The sequence below is a fragment of the Festucalex cinctus genome, chromosome 13, assembly GCF_051991245.1.
Source record: "Festucalex cinctus isolate MCC-2025b chromosome 13, RoL_Fcin_1.0, whole genome shotgun sequence".
Lineage (NCBI taxonomy): Eukaryota > Metazoa > Chordata > Actinopteri > Syngnathiformes > Syngnathidae > Festucalex > Festucalex cinctus.
In genome coordinates this window covers 10502730-10522635 of record NC_135423.1, presented here as the reverse complement: position 1 = coordinate 10522635, position 19906 = coordinate 10502730, and the positions used below count along the sequence as shown (strand labels likewise).

At 40.2% G+C, this 19906-nt stretch overlaps 1 protein-coding gene across 3 annotated transcripts in view; it reads left to right on the top strand.

The window, feature by feature from the left end:
• The first annotated feature begins 12964 nt into the window (after positions 1-12964).
• ppp1r37 (protein phosphatase 1, regulatory subunit 37) overlaps positions 12965-19906 on the top strand; it is a 29087-nt gene continuing 22145 nt past the window's right edge. Inside the window, exons 1-2 of one of the 3 annotated variants that reach the window (XM_077541253.1) lie at positions 12965-13366; positions 13989-14517. In XM_077541253.1, the coding sequence (XP_077397379.1) occupies positions 14142-14517 (376 nt within the window). In that variant the 5' untranslated portion in view covers positions 12965-13366; positions 13989-14141. Of the gene's footprint in view, positions 14518-19906 lie in introns of all 3 variants that reach the window. The other 2 variants (XM_077541252.1, XM_077541251.1) reach the window with 2 other exon arrangements.

Sequence of the window (19906 nt, the reverse complement as noted above, 5' to 3'; positions counted from 1 at the left end):
TAGTAGGCTAACAAAATGTGTCTTGGCTCAGTAAAATTTGAGCAACACTGTCCAAAAGGGTGGGATACCTTGGATCCTCCTTCTTCTTGAATTAACTGTTCAAAGCAATTCGATAACATCTGTTTTCAGGCGCCCCCAAATGTCGAATCACGCCCGTGTTTAAGTTCGAGAAGGCCCACCCATGGCGGCGGCTACTTCCACATATTGCACACTTGCATGAGGAAATACGTGCTTGGAGACAAATGTTCCGACATCTTTTCAACATCTGGCCAAAGTTCCGATTGGATTTCAGTGCACACCTGAGACCTCTTGCTTCCATTTGTAGCTAAGTAGGCAGGGGTGTTCCCATTGATGAGCACAACTTTCCATATTAGGCCATGTTTTTGTCCAAATGTGTGTTTCCGCTCTACATTCAGCAGTCTGTCCGTCACTCAAAGTTGTTAAGTCAATAAGACAAGAAATGCAGCGAATGAGACAAAATGACTTCTTCTCCAGATGTTTACCACCATGAGGGTTGGTGTCTCGGCTAAATTAACGGTTTGCAAGCGGTAGCCAGGTTTCTTCTCACAGGACAGCTTCCATCGAAGAATTTACAGCCGCTGTCTCGCTTCTAATCAGACAAGAAAGCAAAGCAGGAAGTTTGACGCCATTGTGGCGATTTACAGCTCGAAAGTCACTCAAATAGACGGGCGCTAGTATTTTTTATTTTGTGTGCTGTGAATGCTTCCATTGACGGGAAAGAAATTACACTTTCAGTATCTCATCCAAAATGTGATGACTTCTTCCTTGGTCCATGCACCGTATCTCCAAAAAATTTTTTGTTTTAATTGGGGGACAACTGCTGAAATTGTGTTAGGGGAAATTCATTCAAAATGTATTTAAAAAAAATAATGTTGGGAAAACAGCATATGGACCATTGCAGCAAAGTGGAGACTGTGGCACCAGCACAGATATAAGCAGGTGATGTATGATGACATTATTTACTTTTTGGCTTTTGGCTGTTTGTAAGACATTTCATTTTATTCAAAATGAGACTCAGAACAGCAAGTAAAATGGCGCATTTCAGCAAAGTGGAGACTGTGGAGCCAACGCATAGATATCCTATTTATCAAACAGGTGATGTGTGATCAAATTGAATGTTTCTCGGCTTGTAGCTTTTGGCAAGGCAACTCATTTCATTCAGGATGAGACGAAGGCCAGCAAGAAAACAGGCCACAACAGCAAAGTAGAGAATATGGAGCCAACACACAGATGAGTCATTTTTAAGCAGGTGAGGTATGATGAAATTAATTACTCTTTGGCTTGTGGCTGCTAGTAAGCAGACATATTTACATTCAGTAAACCGGGACTCTGCAGCAAAGTGGAGACTATGGAGCCAACATCAGATAGATTATGGAACAGGTGATGAAAATTAGTCCAATACTTCTAAGAGTGCAGCTATTGGTAATTATATTGAACACAATAAGTAAACTGGGATGCTACAGCAAAGTGGAGACTATGGAACACATACAGATAAGTTTATTTTATGATGAAATTAACTAGCTTGTGGCTGTTGGTATGGTGACACATTTTAAATAACGTTGAGACTAAGGGCAGCAAGTATAGAGGCTACTGCAGCAAAGTGGAGACGGTGGAGCCAAAACACAAGCCAGACAGGTGATGTATTATAAAATTAATTAGGGTTTGATTTGTGGCTGTTGGTAAGGTGACATTTTATTTACAATGAAAATTAGGGCAAAAAAAAAAAAAAACTGGGCCACTGCAGCAAAGTGGAGACCATGGAGCCAACACACAGATATTAACAGGTGATGTGTGACTCCATTAACTTAATTACTTCTAGGCATGCAGCTGGTGGTAAGGCGACACATCTTCTTCGCAATCAGATTGAGGACATGATATCAATCGGGACACTGTAGCAAAGTGGAGACTGTGGAGCAACCACACAGATTAAATTTTCAATCAGGTGATATTTGATGAAATCAAATCGACTACTTCTCGGCATGTCGCTGACAAATCTTTGAGGTAAGACCAGGAAAAAAAAAAAAAAAAACGGGCCAATGCAGTCAAGTGAAAACATACATACAGAAAGTATACCGTACATATAAATAGGGCCAGGACACCTGCAGAAGTTGCCCTTGAGATATACAAACACATGCTACGGTGTTTCTAAAGTGAAAGGGGAAATAAATATACAAAAGAGAGTGGAGGGGAAAGAGGCAATGAGAGGAGGGAGAAGGCCTGGCATAAAGATTAGATTTGTACTTGAAACATCTGCAAAGTTGTCCCGGCCCAAGCAAGCGCTTCCCTACAGGTTTGTGTGTCTGAGCTCACTGTTTCCCCTCTTTTTCACCTTTTACTCCCCCCATTTGCGCTCCATTTCCTCTTTTCTACGTCAGCGTTGGAGCGTTGCATCCACAAGCATCTGTCCTTATCTGAAGACCACATTTTACTCTGATTAACCCCGAATCAAAAAAGTTCAGCTGTTCTAGTGGGCTTTTCTAGTTAAACGGCGCAGTGGTGCCGTCAACAGAGATTGGTTGTGTTTTCCAATTGGCACTGCTCTCTCATCACGGAAAAACAGACATTGCAGTGGACTGGTGTAGGCTAAAAAGTGCGTCAACATGGCAGCCATGTTGGTAAAGGCAACTTCAAAACAACAGCCATTTCTCAAGTGTTCTTGTCTGTTCTTACATCTTAAACCAAGGACGTATCGGTTGCTGACTTCTCAAAACTTGGCTAGGAAAATATCCCAGGATGAATTTCATGCTGCTATCAAAATCTCTGTAGAGAGGATTTGACGTTTGTAGGTTTGTCCCCTTTTATCAAGTTACAGAAATACGTCAAGAAGTTCACAAGTGCACCGCCATTCCATTGACAGATCTAGCGTACTGTACATTCTTAGGAAGACGATACTTGCGAGACCTTAGTCTGCGTTCTTGATATTGAGAATATATGGACAGACGTGGCAGCCATGTTAGCAAGGTAGAGACTCCCTTCAAATGTAATGCAGCATAGACATTAGCTTAGCATCTGCTGTAGGCACGCAGCTAGCTTAAAAGGAGCATGTTAAATCGACACATTTATATCTAGTTTTTGTTTTTACTGGAACAAGTCGTGTACACATCTCTCAACCATGCTATTTTTAGTACAGTACACAGTTGTTTTTATTTTGCTTGTTTGTTTTTGTAAAACTAAAACCTTAATGGCATTTAAAAGTAACTCAGGGGCACTTTAAAGGGATACTAAAAGTATATTTTGTCTATAATTAATGTGGTAACCATTATTTTTCATGTACAATTAATACCTTTAAAAAGTAATTTTCTACTTGCTGTCGACTTCACCTGTGCTGAGGAAGTAGGTAACGATCAATCATGGCTCAGTTTGCTGATCAACCCCATAAAACAGGTTCGATGTAGCGGGACAAACGGCTCTAACAGCCCCTCCGCCCAATTAGTCTGTTAGATCGAGGCCCCACAGTATCTTGCTTTGTTTTTCAATGACGAATAAAAACATCACGTGAGATCACTCTAGTTTTTTGTTTATGCGTTGGAGAGTTATGTGTTACTATGTGTGTTATGATAAAGGCTGCATTAAACGCACTGTGCTGAACACGGGGTAGAATTTATGATTAACCAACTTTAAAAGGATGCGTAAGGGGTTGTTTATATGGTTTCAAAATGTGTGTCACATTAAACATTTTCTCAAAGGTTTAAAGTGCATTGGAGCGAGTGTAAGAAACAATCTCTTTTGTGTGTATGTGTGTGTCTGAGTATACATGTATGTGTGTATTTGGATGGAAAGTATAAAACGACAAAAAATATGTGGAAAAAATTAAAATCCATCCATCCATCCATCCATCCAAATTTGAAATTTTTCCCCGTAGCAGTGTAGCTATCAAATATTTTTAGGATCAAATATTCTGCCGATTATACATCAATGAATCAAGTAATCGACTAAAAATTGATTTTGATTGTTAAGCAGTTCAGACAATGGATGGATGGCTGGATGGATGGATGGATGGATAAATGGATAAATGTAATAATTACTATTATATTTTTTTGTCCACTTGTGCTTGCCTTCCTCATGTTCTCAAAGCCAGTTCTACTGTAGTATCTGTGAGTGAGTATGGCTTTAATAGGCGGTGAGTGACGTGGGTGTCAGTAAATGGATGCATAGTTAACTGGCAACCCTGTGAGCCCGTCCGTGTGTTGATTGACTCGGCGAGTATGACTTGTGGCCATCAGCAGCTTGCACCTGAATGTGCTTATCATGTGTTTGTTTTTATAACCTTTTTCATTTTTTATTATTTTCATGAAGGGATTGAAGTCTGTGTGCAGTGGTAGTTTCTGATATGCGCCATATGTGTGTCAGCACAGCACATTAGTTCATTGAAATGTTTTGAAATTGATATTTGCGCCTCTTTGTGGAGTCTAAACATGGAAAGGAAAAGATCAAACAAGCAAAGGATGACTACAGTATGTTTTTATTTCATTGGGGGTGGGGAGTTCCAACTATACATGTGTGGGTTTTTTCACTGGAATGTCTATGTGTGTCACCATTACCCATCAATGTGCGTGTTCCCAGCAGCACTATGAAAAATAGACATATAAAATGACTTGTCCTGTCTGAGAATAAGTCGATACTCCGGGGAGACCACACGCATGCCAGTCGGAGTAAACTATAATTCATCACAACTACATCCAGCTCTGATATATATTTAAAAAAAAAACAGCCACATGCTTTTGCCATTTCCCAAAACCTGCTCTGAGTCAACATCAGGTGTGTGTGTGTGCACGCACATGCACTCCAGCCACGAAGAGGCCATCTGGGTGCTCACGGCGCACCGTCAAATGCTGTTGTGGAAACAATGAGCACCATAGCAGGTGTCCCTTCCAGACGTGTTTTGAAGATTCCTTCTAATTGAATAATGCATGGAAGCAATTATAGGATGCTTATATCAACTAGTATTGTGTTTTATTGAGCAAAACGACACATGTGGATTCTGTTTCTGGGGAGAAGTAACACACACAAAAAAAGGTTGTATAAACATTCCTTGCATTCCACTTGCTTGCTTGATTCTCGCTTGTTATATTTTCTAATCCTTTTAAGCAATTGAGATACATTTTCAAAGAATTTTAAGCACTAAAATGTGAGACTTCTTGTCTTATTTACTTATTTTATTGCTTGCTAGAAGTTGCTACACCCTGAACCGGTTGGCAACCAACTGCACAGCACATCCACAAAGACAACCGTACACACTTACATCCGCTTCAATGGGCAATTTACACAGTCTTCAATGGTCCGAACATGCATGTAGGAAGGTGAAGGTGCATTAATGAAAGTCTTAAGTCCCGACTCCGACTGCTGTCCGCTGTCAAAGTGTACTTGGACAAGACACCAAATCCCAAGTTGCCTCTAGGTCGGTAATGTAACTGCAAAATTGTTCTCAATTGCCTTATATGGTTCAGCAAAGAATAAACAAGTCAATGGGAGAATTTGTGGAACCACTACTGTCTACTGTAGAGTTGTAAAATTAATTAACATTTTGACTTTGAGTCTTTTTGGCGTTCACCGCAACGTCGAAAAATTAAAAAGTGTGGCATAAACAAGTCAGTAATTCATAAATCAGATTACAGCAATTCAAACAAATCTGGTAGCATTTCATGTTTCATGAAACAATGATTTAAGCACTAAACTTATTATGTAACACAATAGGCAGCCTTTGTGATTTGAAAATTGCTGTCGATTTGAATCTGATTAAAGGGGACGTCAACGCCCCCATAAATTCTTGACAATAATGTTCTATGCAACCCCACTTGTCTAAATATGGTATTTTGGTTAATATTGAGTTGGTGGAATATGAGTTAAGCCCCAAAATCTAGCCGTTTTTATCCATTTTAGGGGGCGGCCATTTTGCCACTTAATCTCGACTGATGATGACATCACATTTGCTCAGGTCTCAGGTAACAACCAATCACAGTTCAGCTTCAGAAAACAGATGAGCTGTGATTGGTCGTTGCCTGAGCCCTGAGCCACTGTGATGTCATCTTCAGTCGACAGCAAGTGACAAAATGGCCGCCCCCTGAGATGGATAATAAAAAAAAAGGCTGGATTTTGCTGCAAAACTCATATTCCACAAATATAATATTGATCAGAATGTCATGTTTAGACTAGTGAAATCACATATAACATATTATTGTCAAGAAATTTGTATTATTCTCATTTTAATGTTCAGCCCTAATTCTCAGTGACTCAAATGCAAATACATATTCTCTAAACTAATTAGTCCACTATCAAATTTCTATTTTGCCCTTTGTAGTGGTGTACAGTTCTATTCCTACTCCGGTGTACAAAGTTCTTCAACTTCTTGACCCCTTTTTACCCTATAAATGTAACTTTAAATGAAGTATTCTTTGGCGCGAAGGAATATTTTTTTATGTGTCATACGGAACACACGGATCCAACTTGTGGAAATCATGTCATAACATCCTGAGTGATGGCTCGGGAATTCCTCCTGTCAAAAGAATAGAGACATTTTAGAAAAAAGTCCAGCTGTGAAATCGAGCAATATATGGTGTTTATTAGCGAGCAGGGTGGCTCGGCTTGTCGTGTTACGAGGAGAGCGGGGTCTGGAAAACAACAATTTATGAAACATAGCCCAGAAACCAGGTTTTGTTTTTTTGTTGTTTTTTTTAAAGGAGACCCACCTCTGCGGGTGGAGTCCACTTGGGAAGAGACCCATGCCAGGACTGCCACTTCCTCTACATGGCTGTTCTCAAGGAAGCAGGAGGGCTGGGAACGGGAAACTCCCTCAAACACATCACACACGTGTGGGAATTCATATAAAGTATGTATGTGAGTGGACTGCAGGCATATTATGGTTTGATGTAAAGTGAATTCAGAAATATGTTTACATTATTCATTCATTCACCACTTCCACACCATTTAAGTTTTCCTAATATTTGTGATGTGGCTAAAATCGGGGCCAGAGTCTTTCTTGGGGTCTTCATGAGTCCACCCTCACCCATGAAATTTGTTCACACAGCATTTATCCAACACAACTGCAACATCCTAGCTATATAGCTAGTATGCCTGCCTATACCCCAAAAAAATGCATATTCCCTTCAACAGCCTACTAACGTGACTGCTTTAGAGCGCCTTATTGTCAGCCCCGAGTGCATGCATGTCACAGAGAGATTTTGAGATTTCGCGCTGGCGGGGTTCTTTTAGAGCGCCTTGTTATGAAAAAGACCTGTGGTGAAGCAGTGAGATGGTCATAATAATGCATTCCATGATTTTATTTATACAAAGTTTCAAAGGGTTTAATGCACGCTTTTATCACATTTAACTCATTCACTGCCATTGACGGCTATAAACGTCAAAGATCCATTTTTAGTAGGCTGGCAGTGATGATGACATTGACCTTACCTACCAGTGGAGCGAAGAATCTGTCTGCCTGCGCTTCAATCAAATCTAACAAAATCGCATTACACCGCCTGCACCACAACTTAGACCGGTATTTAGATGGCCTAACGTCTAGTCTACTTTTAGTCAGAAAATTGTCAGGTGCGCCTTCTTCTTTTTTTTTTTCTTTTTCTTTTTTTTAACAGTAGTAAACATTTCTTCATGCTTCATAAAATAGCCAAATGGATATGGTATTCATTTCCTCAGGGGAACATTTTTGAAATTAGAGGTCAATGAAGAGGATTGGGCTCCACATTTGAGGTTCCACTATAATGGCTTAAAAACAAAAAGGGAAGTGAAGAGGAAAGAGGAGAAAAACAGATGGTTTCGAGGCAGGGAGGGGCGGTATTAATGTACAGGTGGGATGGAAAGCGGAATGATGGAAAATCTCTTTGTCCTTCATCCTTCTAATGATGTGATGATGTCCTTCTTCTGGTCAAACCCCGCACGTTGATGCCTGGTGCCAAATCCAGTCCCTGCCTTTTTACGCCTCCCAAGGTGCACACTGGTGTTGAAAAGGGGGTACCGCCATATGGTAGCCATCATATCTGGCGCGGTACCAACAAGGAGGATAAAAGTTTGCAGGGAGAGTGACCAGGAAGGAGGCTTGGAGTGGAAAAATCTGTCAAACATTTCTTCTATTCTTGACTCACCCGCCGTCCAGAATTTCCAGAAATAGTAAGAACGGGAAGTACTACTTCCGGAAAGAGAGAGATTTTTTATGACGTTACCTGGGCTGGGAAGAAAACAACTCCCAAGAATGTATTAAGTGTCGTCAATGGATTTTTCTGAAATAAAAAGCTTATTTGAAGAAAGCGACACAGTTCCCTCCAGATTTAGAGCTTCTGTCTTCCAAAGTATTGGCGGTTCGGCACCTGTAGATTCATCTATTCGCGAACTCTTCAATATTCATATATATATATATATATATATATATATATATATATATATATATATATATATATATATATATATATATATATATATATATATATATATATATATATAATTTGTTAACAATTTATTCAGTGTTTTTAACACCACAACAGCACAAAACAATGCAAATCCCACTTTCACAACCCTCCCCAAACACACTCTCTTACACACTATACCTCATTATAAACATAAAAGTTACTATTTTTACTATTTTTTCATTGAATACTTAATTGTTCAGAGGACTACTTTGTATATTTACATTTTTACAAAGGCGTATTCATTTCTCTATTGATTTGTGGCTTACAAAGTCATTCTTGAACTTTGACTTTGTTGCTCAGCATCCATTTGCCTCACAAACTCTCGTCCGTCCAGTTCGCCACATCACGTTACATGTCCATAAAGCCGAGAAAAGACTACAAGTAGCAACACAATCCTCGTAAAAGCCGCCACTTTCAGATTTATTACTCCTGAGAGAGAAGGCGAAAGAAGTCTTAAGTGTCCGCCTTGTGAGACATGCAGACAGAGACTAAATGTCTTTTGGCTTAGAAGCCATATTTCTTGAGACTTTGGCATCTGCTTTTGCCTTCAGTCTTGAGTTGGACCAATTTTCGTCCGCTCTTCTCGTCATCTCACCTTGTCAGTCAGCAGCGAAAAGGCACAGTGTTCGTAGCTACTGTTGCTAATAAACACAGAGAGCCTTCCTTGAGTTTTTTTATGAAATGTCCCAAAAGTAGTCTGGAATAGCAGGCGAAACACCCGCCTCTTCTCACCGATGGCAACCCTCAGAATGAAATGAATGGAAATGTCAAAGGAATACATTTTATACTGTACTGGGATATATAGGTTTTCCTTGAAAATTTAATGTTCAAAAGTAGGCTACTATGGACCCCTTGATGGCCTACGTCACGATGACGTCACGGCGTTCACTGGAGGCAAAAACAACTGCCACTGAAGGCAACAGAAGTGCAGCTAGAACTTAAGTAAACGCCGCTGGTTGTCTGTAGAAAATGTCGTGTTGTTGTGTTTTTGGTTACCAGAACCGTAAAAGCACCAACAAAAACTTGAAATTCTTTCGCATCCCAGCCTCTGCCAGTCAGAGTAATCGCAGACGGTTGTGGTTAAACGCGATGAGGTGAAAGGACTGGACTGTCTGAGACTATCATCAACAATGCTCGTGTTTGCAGCGCACACTTCATATCAGGTAAGATTTAACTATCAGATTCAGCCTGGACAATGATATGGGCTAGACTTAGTTGTGATTGAAATTACTTAAGTTAGTCATTATTTGTGGGATTCTTTTTACATGCACGGACTTACAAAAAGTCTGCGTTTACATACTACATGCGCGAATGCTAACCGCTAGTTAACCAAACGTTAGCTGTATGTTTCAGTTTTGTACATGCCTCGTATATCCTTGTCTTCTGCCCCTGTCGTTGACTTGGCAGCACTTGCGACCCGCACGACACAAAATTCCTCGCTCAAGTTGTTATATTCTAAATTTTGAACATGTCCATTCAAGACGTAGTTAGTTGTAGACATGTAATGATTTAAAGGCCTTCAGTTTATCTTTAGTATAAATGCTCAGTTTTTCTATAAGGTAGATTTAAATGTCCGGCCATTGCACGGTGGGTAGTCCCGTTAAATCATCTATCCAGTGCATAAGTGCATAGGGGTCAGTAAATGTCGTCCCATCAGTCAGTTAACTTTTTAAAGTAACATTCACAGTCGTGGGGAGTCAGTTTACTCACATATTAACTCAAATGGCCGATTCCCGCGTCCTTTCCGACGTGAACTTTCTGTGAAAATATGCTGACCGGTGTTAGAACCACATGCCACTGAGGTGTTTTTGCCTCCAGCTAAGCCCCGCCCTTTAAATTGCCTCACATTGTTTACAAACTTTGAAGGGGTCTGTTGTATTGGTACTTGGTATCGGTATTGGTGACTACTCAGAGTTAAGTACTCGTACTGGTATCAATATAAAAAACACTGTGAAGAACATCCTAGTCATATTTAAATACAATAAGACTCATAGTGAAGTTGAGCATATTGCTTCCTCCTCCTACAAAGCAACAATGTGTGTCTGCCACTGCCAATTTTGAAGGTAGCCCTCCCTTTGCCCTCCGCCCATCGAGCGCGACAATGAGACACGGAGAACACAGAAAGACATTTGGACTGTGCGTATTAATTTAAAAAGATGGCAAAGGGCCAATCACAGAGTAGCCAGAAGACAAATTAAGCGGGGACCTTCCCCAGGAGGGCGTCCTTGGACAGATTGGATGCCAGGAAGCAAGGATGAGACTCAGAAGATGTCACTTGGCGGCTTTTAATGCTCCTGCTCTCTTCGGCGTCTTAACATTTAATTGATTGGCATCTTTTTTTCGTTTGTTTGTTTGTTTGTTTTGTTACAACTGAGAAAACTAAAATAACAGTAAATGTAAATATGTCAGTCTATCCTGTGCGCATTGTTACGCGCATTCTTATTCTTCTTTGACCCCAGGCTGTTTTATTTGTATAAAACATTTAAGAAATAATTTAGGCAGGGTGGGGGAACTAATTAAACGAAGTAACTGACATGTAAATTTGGGTTACATTACTGTGAATTGCATCTATTTTTATGTTATGTTATTTGAAATGTATGATACAGTATTTAGATAGACATAGCTATTTACTTTGCCATCATTTTTAGACTGTACATGTTTATTCCCTGGTACTTTAATTAAACACAAGCACTTGATCTCAAGACAGTCTTGTACCACTCAAGGTTTGGGAAATTAAATCTGGCCGAAGGTGAGGTCTGTACTACCCCCTGCTGGTTGACGTGTTTCCTCCATACTCAAAAGCTAATTTCTACAATCTGAGTAGTGCATCCAGGAATCACACTTCATGAGAAATCCACAATAGCCTATACACTAGATTCAATATATCTGGCTGTACTAGGTGGCATAGTGGAGTGATGGAACATATCTGTCTGACAGTTCTGATGAGGGGGTGGGGGATATTGAATCTGGGCTATGGCCTTCCTGTGTGGACTTTGTCTTCTCCCCGTGTTTGTCCCTACATCCATTTTCTGAACCGCTTGTTCCCAGCTGTCTTCGGGCAGTAACTTGGCCTTACACCATGAATTAATTAGCCAATCACAGGGCACACCGATGAACAACCAGAAAACATTCAGTCACACCTAGAGACAATTCAGAGTCTTCAATGAAATCAAAACTGTAATGACTGGGAGGTGGACGTGCTAACCAGTCAGCCACTGTGCCTCCTGTGTTTGTGTGGGGGTGCCCCCCCACTGCAGGGGCAACTGGTCAACTCTCCATCAATGACAAGTGTTGGAACAGTAACCATCAGAAAATTGTAAACTTTATAAAGTAGGGTGCTGTGCATCAGTATGACAATTACTACAATAGCAAGAGGCCAAACATACATTTCTGATTTATATCAAATGAACATACTTACTGCACGTATGGCCTCAAACTCCTGTCGTTAAGGGCTGCATTCCTGCATGTTATAGATATAGGGTTCCCTCCAACATCTGAATCAAATAATTAAGATTATCAGGTATGAGAGACATAGGAAATTCCATTATTTACAGTACTGACAAGCTCATATGTAAAATAAACGTCATTGCAACCTACCCTGTCAAACGTAACCGTAAAAAATCCAAAATGAATTGAATCTTTCCTTTCAATATCAAACCATCCTTTAATCGTATCACATCCCTTTTGTCTCGATACATATCAAATAGTCTTATCTTGATATTTTCATCATGTATGGAGAGAAAACAAGATTAAATCTAAGTCAACCAGCAGGTGGTAGTACAGACTTCAGCTTCAACTTGCAGTAGGATTTTTTTTCTTTTTTAAGCGTTTGACACTGCATGATGCAGTACAACAGCACACTTCATGTTCTGAACACCCACTTCATTGACAGTTTGCAGCCTTGCAAGCAGTAATGTGTCCGAAAGTGAAAAAGGAATGAAACAAAAACAAAACAAAACAAAACAAAACAAAACAAAACAAGAGAACTGCCGCAGAAACAATTAGCATATTCTTACGCAAGTCATTCATTTCATTAGATGAGAATTGCGAAGTATGACTTAAGGCACCTTATGGATATTATAGGGCCGTATTGTAGCTGACAGTTAAAAAAAAAAAAAAAAAAACTTCCTTCACATGGTTGGGGCTTTTTGTTTTGTTTGTTTGTTTTGTTTTGTTTTGTTTTGTTTTGTTTTGTTTTGTTTTGTTTTATGAGGGCAAATCTCTATATTTCGACCCCAAACCCCCCCCACCCCCCCTACTTTTTTTTTAAAAATCTCATTTTCTGTTGTTATTATTATTATTATTATTATTATTATTATTATTATTATTATTATTATTATTATTATGTGAATGTAATTTATGTGACTGTATTTACACGTTTCGGAGTCTGTATTTTTCATTTTTATTTTACTTTTACATTCAACCGATACAGTTGTGTTCCTGAGGCAATCAATCGTGCTGCAAATAGCAACACTTCGCAACAGTGCGGTTGTTGAACGGAGCCCGGGTGGTGCGACGCGCTGACGTCAGACGTGCGAACAACAAACGGTTGTTGGGCTTTCAGCCTTTCACGAGCTAGCCTGCTGCCTGCCTGCGAATGGTGGCGTTCGACAAAAACACGTCCAGCTCACTGTACTTTCCACCGCGTTGCCCGCTTACTGGACACATACCTTCCTCTAAAACGAGAATCATAGTAAGGACCAAGAGCAGGTGTCACGTCGGGCCGGACGTTAGCTCCACGGAGACGTGTTGAGGAGGACTCGGTGTGTGTCGGTGTGACGCTTGTTTCTTTTCCAGCCACCAGTGCAGTTCGAGGAGCTGGGATGTGAGCCGAGTGTTCGGGCGCGACACCCGAAGTGAGACAACCACAAGGATTACTTTCCTTACGTCCTAAATAATGGACTTCGAGATGCTACGTGACGCGGCAGGTATGCGAGGATACGCGGGCCTAGGTGTCATTGCGGGGCATCAACTATAGCACGCTAGCTAACAGTCCAACTCGCCTAGTTCCAAATGAATCAGCTCCTTACTGTTAAAAATAATAATAATAATGGAGGCCCCCTGACTCACTAACAGCCTGGCCGGTTGGTGGTCCTTTAACTGCTGTCAACGTCCAACCATTCTCAGTTGGTGGTAGAAAGTTGCCTCTTAACTGCTATTGCTATTACAATTGCACATGTCACACAGGCATCCTCTGTTGTGTTATTGATTACCTCTTACACTAGCCCTCTAATTCAAAAAGTAATAATTCAAGCGGCCACTTAAGAATTTTGCAGTCTGTTAAACTCATCCCTGTTAATTTGTCTATCCAGGGTGTGTGGTAAGCGTGAAAGACTTTTGTGTTTAACTGGACATGAAAATATGAATATCGATGAGCAGCGTCTCGATCTGTGCAATGTCAAGACCAAAGCTAGCATGGACGATGGTCATCATAACACTACCTTCGGCACAGACGGCGTCCGCATCTCTGAGCTGATAGCAAACGCCGACGTCGATAGGCAAACTGTGGTAACTGCCGATATCATGCCTCAGCTCACTGATAACCTTCAGGTGGCCGAGGGGGACAACCACCAGGTGAAGGACACACTGGAAATCGATGAGGTTAATGGGAATAGACAAAGCAGTGGTCATACTAGGTCGCCGAACCCTACTGACTCCTTTCCTAACCATGAGGACCACAAGGACAATGGTGCTGTGGATAAAATGAAGGACCCTAAGGACGCTGAACCTGTAAAGTTTAATGACCCGACAGAGGAATACGATGCCGGGGAGATGGACATGGGTGTGGATCTGAGCCTGGACGAGAGTGGCGTGCTGGAGGCCGAGACGCCAACTGTCACGTTGCTGTCAGATGGTATTTCAGAACCCTCGAGTCAAGTTGTCCCAACTGGCAGCGAGGCAGAAAGCCAGTCGGACGCACACCAAACAGGCGAGCCGTCTGGCACGGACCATGCTGTGCTGTATCCCACAGTGGAGGAAGGGGATGATAAACACAAACTGAGTGGCAAGAGGGTGACGTTTCCTTCAGATGACGACATTGTTTCTGGAGCAGTGGAACCAAAGGATCCCTGGAGACATGGTAATACACTCAGTGTGTGTGTGTGTTTTTACACATTATGTGTGAAGCTGATTGTTATCATTTGTTGAACCTGTTCAGTCTGCCTGCATGAACGGAACATGCCTCTGAGCGCACTTGCGTTTTGTCCCAAAACAGTGTTTATCGGTCACGCGTAAAACAAATTTAATCTAAACATATTCCAATGTGGCTCATTATTATTATGTGCACAAAGAAGTATTAGGGCCACACTGAAAAGGGACAAAATAGTAAAATCTCAAGGAAATAAAGCACAATGCTATTTGAAAAGCTTTAAATGTTATGTCACTAAAATGTGTTCAATAATACAAAAAAAAAAATCATAATGTCCAGAGGGTGAATAATTGTTAAATAGGACGTCAAACTAAGGAAAAAAGGTGTTATAAAAAAAAATCGCAGTTGTACAAGAGTGTCAGAATATGACAAAAAAAAAAAAAGTTTAAACTTTCAAAAAAAAAAAATGTCATGCGGTTACAATAAAGTTACAGAAACGGTGAAACTGGCGATGAAAAAGATACGTTTCAGAAAAAAGTCATGATGGCACAAGAAAAAGTTGTAATGTTACGAGATTGTAAAGGTGTTATTTTAATGATTGAATATCAAAATTCCTCCATAAACCAACATGCAACAGTCTTGAGCCTAAATCCTTCAATATAATAATCCAGGGGTATCATAACTAGAATTTAGTACAGCCCTCAGCTGCAATGCTGGCAATAAGTTTAACAATTCAAATTACTATTTATACTACAGTATAGTCCCCTGATGCATTTTGTTTACTCGGTGATCATTTATCATATGCCTCTGTGTTTGCAGTATGCCACAGTGTGTCCTCGCTATGGAATAAGCTATGGAAACACAAATGCACCGCCTTGCCAAGTCCTCGCCCCTTTTACAAACACCAGTTTAGGTCTTTTCATTGAAGCATAAACAAATGTGTGACAAAACGGTTAGTCTTTTCTTCCGTAGTTGCCAAGTACACCTGTGTCCCTAAAAAGTCAAATATAGTACAGAACCTCACTGTATTTACTGAGCATTAGATTAGTTGTCCCGACACTCTCATGATTTGACGAAGAGAAGCTGAAAAATAATATAGATAATAATAAAAATAAAAAAAAGACAAGCATGGTTAGAATGTTGTGGCGGATCCATTCCCAATGCTGTTTGTTGTGTTCTCGTACTGTGTACCATGTATGTTGTATTAACACTGGTCCAGGAAGTTGATGCCGGACGTTGCCCAGCCTTGTCTGTGCTGCTTGGCTGTTGGCTGCTGGAGGTGTCTTTATCACTTCAATAGCTCAGTCACGCATGATAAGACCAGAGTCATTTTGGTGTTATGGATTGGGTTTTTAATTTGTTTTTTAACCATCAATAGTATTATGTTGCCCGTACAAGTTCACTTGTTCTGAATCACTATGCATCCCTACTAATTAGATTTAGCCAAGATTTCTAGTATCGTAACAAAAATTGCATTTCAATATGGGATCAGGAGGATTTTTTTTTTTTTCTACCCCAGACTTGAATTTCAGTTACCGAAACAATGGGGCCAAAACAGGATGCTGTGATGGCACAAGCAAAAAACTTGGAAGTAATACTCTGTGGGCTAACCAGTGCAAACAATAATAACAATAATAATAATAATAATCCAGACGGACAGATTTGAAGGTATTATAATTTTGGCGCGTCGGTTTTTGGACTTTTGGTTCCTCACATTTGGTTTTCAGTTTCAAGAAGAATTTTCATTTTGTTAGATCACTAGTAATAACAATGAAATAGACTGTAAAGAATTAAAACATTTGGGCGTCATACTTTTGTTAGCCCATGTATGGTATGGTATAGGCTTATTTATCTTATTTTGGTCAGGCAAAGTTATGCAGTGTTTGGTTAAATGTGTAAACACTAAACGTGTAATTCTCTCACGAGGTAACACCTCAACTACTCAATGTATGGTAAAACATAGTAATCTAAAAAATAAAATTACTGGTATTTGAGGAGGCTTTACAGACACAATATAGATGGAACAGGAAAAGCATCCATGTTCTTTTACATACATGCTACTTTCTATTCATTCAATTTCAAAGATTCATTTTGGTGAAATATTGCACTCAGGAGGCAGTCCCTTTCTTTCATTACAGTAAGTTACATTTGCAGTCTAATGGCTGTAACCATAATTTGTATCTGTGCCACTGAATTTTGCATTTCCATAAACCTTTTCCCAATACATCATGACTGATTTTGTGTCCAGAACATATAATGTTTTGAAATATTTTTTTTATGTTGGCGAGACTAGCTCCTATTCAGTATCATGTGTTTGTCTATTAGTCTGGCACGAGGTTGTAACATTTTACTTTCTCTTCTTAAAAAAATGAATTGGGCCTGAGATCAATGCCAGTAGCTTTTTTTCCTCATCCACAGAATGAGTCACTGTTCCGAACAGAGCTGAAGAAATAGCTACAGTAAATGTTCACCAGGCAACACTAGAAGTGCAACTCTAGATTGTTGTGGTAAATGAATGAATGGGAGGGAGGTATCATGTCTTACTGCTTGAACCTGGACTCAGGAGGAACAATAGTCAACCTGCTAGGATCATGTTTCCATTTTGCCGTGGGGGCTCTTGTATTTGCAGGGCCCTTCAACATGTGAGGCTCCAGTTAGCTGCAAAATAGTAGCTCAGTGGTGGAATATCATCTTCCGCAACCTCAAAGGAATGGACAGAAATGCCATCGCAGTCACACATTCCTGCACAGCGTTACCTCAATGGTTGGCCACTATTTGGTCCGCTGGGTGACTTGTAAAAACATTTCCCGTTGATATTTGAAATAACCTGTTTCTGAATTCAAACTGTGCGGGCATTGGTTTAAGTAAGCTTTTAACTGCATTAGCAAAGATGAGCCTCTCATAAAACTACATTATAAATAAATAAATAAATTAATTAATTAATTAAAAAAGTATCACGAATGAGTGAGGGAAATAAAATAAAACATTAAGAGTTGTAAAAGTATAAAATTAACCACAGTTAAGAAACACACACAAAACTTTTTAATCCCAAATGGCATACATATATGGAAGCTAGTCAGTCGGCAGCTACAATACTACAAATGTAGACAGAACGAATAGATGGACTCAGTTGCATGACACCAGTCACAGACGATCTCAATCCAAGTCCTTTGTTTAAACAAGCTATTCAATACAGTCTTCCACTTGAGAGTCCTACCAAGTCAATGGTATTTAGAGCTCAGACTCGTACCCTAAATCCCAATTTGTTATTTGCACTGACATGAATGACTGACTTCTAAATAAGACACTCATTGTACTTTTCCGGGGGGAAGCCATAATCGAACAAATAGCTGGCATCGGGGCGAAACCTCGTACCTCCAAAATAGTCACTTTTCAGAAGACCCATATTAACTGCATATTTGTTCAACCATTAGCATTGCATCCTCAGAGAGTAAGCGATTTTCAACACGTAAGATTGGTAAATAATTCAGAAAAATAGATACATTAAAAATCACACCTATATGTGTGGAATGACCAGTGGTATAGATTTTTGAAAGAAAAAAAAAGGATTTTGAGTCGCCACCAGTTTGTGCACAGCCTGAATGGTATTCAAAAATGAAGCAAGAAATGATAACCTACAACCAAAACAGATCTAAATATCCGCAAAGGTTGAACAGAGGCAGCTGGGATTGTCTTGTTTGTTAAAGACATTTGCCATTTAATCCAAAAGGCTTCTTCTAGGTGTGGAGTCTCCCTCTGTACTGTGTGCCTCATGAGACGCTCACACCTAAACTTTACAACCGAAGAAGCTTTATGGATTATAGGTCAAACATCTTCAACGAACAAGAGAAGCTCTGTTGCCTCGGTTCAACGCGGAATACCATAACCTGAGTGACTGAAAATCAACACAGACAGATCTGAAAGTCACTTAACAGAAGCGACACTTGTGCTCTGTCATCCACATGATTACTCGGCGTGGGGCGGCGCAGGTAACGTTTTTGTGCCACAGTTGTGTGTATAAAGAGAGCAATGTCACTTAGAAAGCTGTATTGGCCCGGTTGAGCCAGCGTCTGAAGTAGGGTAGTTGCCGTCACAGCACAACAGTAGCCCAAGGCTATTGGGCCATTGTTCATGTGGAACTCTGCACACACACAGTCTCAATGCCAAGTGAATCCTAAGAACAAAAAAAAAATGTGGCCCACAAGCACTTTATTGTCTTGTGTAGAGCACACCTAAAACCGAGTGCTGTCGCATCACTAATGACTACTGGAAATAATGGAAAAAAGTAATTAGACAAAGGTAACATCAGGTCTTGATGAATACTTCCTATTACTATTTTAGTCTTTCATATTTTGACCAGAAAAATCTGACAAGTTTTAAGGCCTGCAAGAGCCGATTGTACTTTGGAACAAATTGCAGTACCTCACTTCTCGATCTGCGGCTGGCAAATTCAGTCAGTGAATCATCTTTTGTACTTTATGAAAGCACAATATCACATTGCAGGCATGTGTTGTCATTTGTTAATCAGCGCTATAAGTCACCACAAGCATTCCTGAACCACATGGGACTTCCTAAGTCATTAAGTAGGATACCATTTCCTAGTCAGATTACTCGTATACTTTAGTGAGAGATGTACTATTAATAGTGTTGACGTAAACATAAAACAATGCAACGCTTTGGCCAACGTTCAGGTGACAGGTCGGCGTCGTGTCTTGGCACCTGGTTATTGGTGGCACTATAACCGGAGATATGTTATTTGTCCTGGTCAGGGACCTCGTGACACTGTTATTGTGCTACTGTTTGGCTCAGCTCGTTCTACAGCAAGCACTACAATTGCACTTTTTAAAAAAAAAATTATCGTAACCTAACATTAAACAATGCGCTTTCATTGTACAAAGATAACCTTTGTTCCATTGGCCTAGTTTGTGCGATCAAAAGGAAGCAACTGAGAGTCATCCTTCAACACCTTTCGCCTGGGAACAAATTCCCATAAGGATTGTGTGAGAGAACACGCACAAAAAAGATAGGTAAATAAAATATTTGTATTTGTTTTCCAAATATGTCGAGTAGTGATTTCTCATACCGGATTCTCATGTCTGTGTCGGTCTTTCTGTTCGCTTGTCAAACAGGAATTCCTTGCTCGCCCGTTCGTGGACCTGCACTAGACTGTGCGCCGACAAATATTATTTTAACACTGCCTTGCGCACGCATTGCACTTTAAATACCCCCTTCATTTAAAAATGGAACCCTTGTACCCTTCATTGTGCAATCTGGTCCCACTCACCAGTCGTGTGTGAGATGTGATTTTGTATTTTGAGGACTGATAATGTAAGGTGTTTTGTGGATTTTGCTGGGTTCAGAGTGGTACTTGTTGTGGAAT